Raw genomic sequence first — 5,000 nt, 5'->3', positions numbered from 1 at the left:
TCGCTCTTTCCTTTTCCATTTATCTGCTTTCGTTCTTCCTTTTCTCTCCTCTCGCCACTCTCTCCCCCTCCTCTCATTCTCTCTTTCTCACTGGCTCTGTCCCTCTCTGTTTGTCCTCTCTCTCCTATCTCCCCTTCTCCTGCTCTCTCACTCTCACCCTCCCTCTCCTCCCTCTCTCTCTCTCTCTCTCCCTCCACCTCTCCCTTCATGCTTTTCCGCCTCTGTTCTCCCACTTTCATCTTTCCTCCCTGCCCCTCTTCTCTCTAATTCCCTCTCTTCTCCTGTGTTCTGAGTGCACCTCCGTTGGCGTGTGATTGGCTGTGTTCTGAGTGCACCTCCGCTGGCGTGTGATTGGCTGTGTTCCTTTCCGTGCGCTCGCGCTCCCTGTGATCATGTGATCAGAGCGATTGTGGGATTGCTTCGGACCGGGCCTTGCATCAGAGGTTTGGGGAGGCGGGGCAGAGCCAGCGCCAGTGCTGTGATTGGCAGTCGCGTCGCTCCCCTGGGTGCTCCCCACGCAGAGCCTGGCGAATGGAAGAACGGTGGATTGGAAACGCTGTGGATTTAAGATGGGAAATCTGTGGAGCTGTTCAATTTCACCAGCAGATACGGGCTTACGTGACAAGGGAGCGCTGTGTGTGTGTGTGTGTGTATGTGTGTGTGCACGCGTGTGCGCTTGCCTGGGTGCATGCACGTGCGCTTGTTTGTCTGTGCATACTCATAGTTGTGTGTGTGTGTGTGTGTGTGTGTGTGTGTGTGTGTGTGTGTGTGTCTGTGTCTGTGTCTGTGTGTGTGTGTCTGTGTCTGTGTCTGTGTGTGTGTGTGTGTCTGTGTCTGTGTCTGTGTCTGTGTGTGTGCACTTTTCCTTGTGCGTGTTTACGCACACGTGTGTATCTGTGTGTATGTTCGTCTGTGACTGTGTGTGCATGTGTATGAGCACGTCTGCACTGATCCCTCCTTACCGACAGTGCGGTGCATTCCACCGCCTTCCCCGAGTCTGCGATACGATTGGCCGCAGCAGAACCCTCGCAGGTGCAGCCAGAGGGTCATGTGATCAGGCCTTGAGAGGAAGTGGGTGCGGGAGGGGAGGGGAGGGGGAGGGGGGGGTGGCGGGGGCCCTGAACCAGACTGTCCTGTGTGTGGGCTCCACAGAGACAGTGTAGCTTTTGTTGAGTCTCAATTTGCAACCAAAAAAAAAAAAAGAGAGAGAAAGAAAGAAAGAATGTGGCCGGCCGGTTTCTCTTCCTTTTGAAGTCTGTTCATTTAGTCGGCTCTTCCTCCTCTCCGCGCCGCCGCCCGCCTCGCCGCTCGCTGGACAGAGCGGCCTTTTCTTCCGCCAATCGGACCGAGCTCGGGCACCCAACCGTCAGATTCCCTTTTCCTTTTTCCCCGTTTCCATGGTGACCTGACCCTGCCGGGACAGGAGTAAGAACGGAAGCGTGAGCCACGATGTCATCTGACTGGTAGAAAAAACCGAGAGCAGCTCCACCAATCACAGTACATTAGCAGTGCACTGTGTTTATCCACGCTCCCTCTGCGTGATGCGTACCTACAGTGCACTGTGGTACGGAGTTTATCCACGCTCCCTCTGGGTGATGCGTTCGTACGGTGCACTGTGGTAGGGCCTTTATCCACGCTCCCTCTGGGTGATGCGTTCGTACGGTGCACTGTGGTATGGAGTTTGTCCACGCTCCCTCTGGGTCATTTTGGTGGGGGAGGTGTGGGTGGGAGAGGAGAAATGAACCTCGTCAGACAGCCCTCATGAGCGTCCCGTCGGCACGGGGCCCGTTAAAAAGGCTGTCCCCTCACGTGCACGGGGGGGTTTATCTCTCTCCTGTAACGCGGGTAATGAGTCTTCAGTGCGCACAGGAAGGAAAAGCGAAGTTCCTTTTATGGAGGAAATTCCCACCGGGCCTGCTTACCGTATACGGTTCTCCATTTGCCTTACATCTCCCTTTGATACGTGATCATATTCGGTGTGTGTTTCATACACGCGGGCAGATTATACAGCCAGTACATTTTCCCACGGGTGTCTTTCAGTTCAGGGATACGGGAGCAATGTGCCACAATGGATTTGAACCTAAAACCTGCTGGTCACAAGACCAGCCAATGGCAGCCAGGGGCCAAAAATAGGGGTGGTGGCCATGCCTATTTTTGACTGGTCGGAGATCATATTACTTTTTTTGACCAATTGCAGACAGCACTCCTCTTTTGTCCAATAGCAGCTGCTTGTGTGTGGGGAATAAAAGAAGCTTTAGTCATGAGACAGACATTATCATTTCTCTTCCATCATGACCAGCCACTGACTGCTTATCTTACCCACAGTCCTTTGCAGTGAGCGACAAGACACCTTAGTGTAATGGTAATTCCGTTCCTTGTGTTCTGGTTCAGTTTCATCCCCTGTGCTCTCCCTTCACTGGCCAGAGGGGGGCGCTGATTGTTTGCCGTCAGCACGAGTGTGTGTGCGCCTGTGTTCTGTGATGACTGCTTGAGTTTCCATAGCGATAAACCCCACCCCCTTTCAGGTCTCAGCGCTCTTGAAAGGATTCAATAAGGAGCTTTCACTCTCCTCTCTTCCTCTCTCTCGCTCTCTCTGCTTTCTCCTTCTGTCTGTCTCCTCTCCTTTTTTGTCTCTCTGCCCTCTACGTTTTCTCTCCCCCCTCCATCTGATGGACTGAAATGGAAGGATTGATCAGCTTAAAGCAGTCTCTATTGACGTGACTGGCACTCTGCGGCATTGCCTACGCGTTTTAGTGTATGAACATATTCCCTTCTCTCCATCTCTCACTCTCTCTCTCTTTCTCTCTCCCCCCTCTTTCTGAGCCTCATGCTTCTTCCTCTCTCCTTCCCTCCCTCACTCTTTCACTCCTGTCTTTCACCTTTCCTTCTTTCTCTCACCCTCCCTTTCTCTTCTCACCTCGTCCCTCCACTCTCTCTGTCACTTGCTCTCTCTCTCCCCCTCCCTCCCTCTCTGTTATCTCGGAAATAATCAATTGAAAAGACGAGTCTTCAGGATGTTTTTTTAGTTGCTAAGAACACCCACTGAACACCCTGCCCACTGCTGAATTTGGAAGTAAGGAAGATGCTCCTGACTGCTTTAAGAGAGGATCCTCCACCAGCCATTTTTAAAAAATTGGGCAACACGAGTGGAGAAGCAGCCAATGAGAAAGCAGAGCACACATGGCGCTCGGGCTGTGGAACGGCTCCAGTACGCCCCGTAGCTTTTCTCTGAAGTTCAGGCTGGAGGCGTGTGGCGTTCGTAGGACACTGCGTACTTCCTGTGGCCGAGGAAGAAGACGTGCTAGCTAGCAAACTGAAGTAGCACAAGGCCGCATGTATCACAAGCATTACCACAGATAACGCTATAGACTAACCAGGGTAGAAACCATAGAGCACACGTTTATGGTAGTGGCTAGAATGTTTACCATAGATGTGGATGAAGTTAAAAGTCTTCCTCCCTCTGTCTCCCCCTGCAGGCCAAGTCGTGTATGTGTCACATGTGTGGGGCCCACCTGAGCCGGCTCCACTCCTGCCTGCACTGTGTCTTCTTCGGCTGCTTCACCAAGAAACACATCCACGAGCATGCCAAGAACAAGCGCCACAACCTGGGTAACACACACACACACACACACATACACACACACACTCACATACTCAATTACACACACACACACACACACACACATACACACACACACACACACACACACACACACATACACACACACACTCACATACTCAGTTACACACACACACACACACACACATCCACGAGCACGCCAAGAACAAGCGCCACAACCTGGGTAACACACACACACACACTCACATACTCAATTACACACACACACACACACTCTCTCTCACACACATACACACACACACACACACGCACACATCCACGAGCACGCCAAGAACAAGCGCCACAACCTGGGTAACACACACACACACACACACACACACACATAAGCCGCGTTTCCACCAAAATTACCCGGAACTTTCAGTCCCAGGAACTACTTTACCAGGAACTAAAAGGTTCCTTCAGCCAATGGTTGTCTGCGTTTCCACCGGGGTCTAAAGTACCGCGAAGATTAGGCAAATTAGCCCACTGACGTTGTCGTCGGTCCATCTGTCATATGATTTCTTCTGTAACCCCATACTACCACCGAAGTAGCCTACATTATTTTCTAATAACCGGGACAGCCCGGAGGGGTTTATTCCACTTATATACAACGGGTTACCAACAATGACTATATATGGTTACTTTTGTATTTATTGATTTTCATATATCCTCTCAAACACATTCATTAACAGCAGAAAACATGCACACGTTGTAAACAATTTGCTGTTTTATTACTTTCTCGTCGTCAATTCCATATAGGCTAATCGCAAAATGACAAGAATAGAACGAAAACTCGGACTTGCGTGAAAATGTAAATTAGTAGTGGTACAGCCACCGTTTGCTTTCCTTCGAAGTTACTGCTAGCCGAGCAGCGAAGTGTGCCCTCCAGATGCGAACCATGCACCATAAATGAGTCCATAGTCTTCCTGGTCTTTTCGTGGAATTGAAAAATGGCAGTAAAATTGAGTAAAATTACGGCAGTCTGAAAAAGCTAAAGCGAAGATTACTAGAATTAACCTGTTATTTTACCCGGATAAAAAGTGCGGAAGGTGATTTCCAGTTTGCTTGTACTGTATCACCAATGTTAATTATGCAGAACTACCGCATACCTCACATAACTGTATCAAACGTTTTGAGTCAATTACAACGGGCTAACAAAGAAAATCCGGAAGAAAATATTCAGAAACCGAATTAATCCGTTTGAATGTTTTGGTAGCCTACGTAATATGCTGTCCCAGCACGAATGCTTAGCATTTTATAAAACGAATACTAAAGCAAGAAAAGAACAGAAGAGCACACGTTATAATTCCAAGACGTTGACAGGTTATAACCAAAAGTAGGCTACTGCGCCGCATAACATACAAGTTTGATTTGAAGTTAT

At 49.7% G+C, this 5,000-nt stretch overlaps 1 protein-coding gene across 2 annotated transcripts in view; it reads left to right on the top strand.

The window, feature by feature from the left end:
- The window catches only part of usp22 (ubiquitin specific peptidase 22), a 34,239-nt gene that overhangs the window by 11,450 nt on the left and 17,789 nt on the right, over nucleotides 1-5,000 (top strand). For both annotated transcript variants that reach the window (XM_035405873.1, XM_035405872.1), the window contains exon 2: nucleotides 3,477-3,609. In XM_035405873.1, coding sequence (XP_035261764.1) covers nucleotides 3,477-3,609 — 133 coding nt within the window. The remainder of the gene's footprint in view (nucleotides 1-3,476; nucleotides 3,610-5,000) is intronic.

Source organism: Anguilla anguilla, chromosome 2 (assembly GCF_013347855.1).
Source record: "Anguilla anguilla isolate fAngAng1 chromosome 2, fAngAng1.pri, whole genome shotgun sequence".
NCBI lineage: Eukaryota > Metazoa > Chordata > Actinopteri > Anguilliformes > Anguillidae > Anguilla > Anguilla anguilla.
Note: the sequence above shows the minus strand (reverse complement) of the source record. Positions and strands in the feature narration are given on the sequence as shown.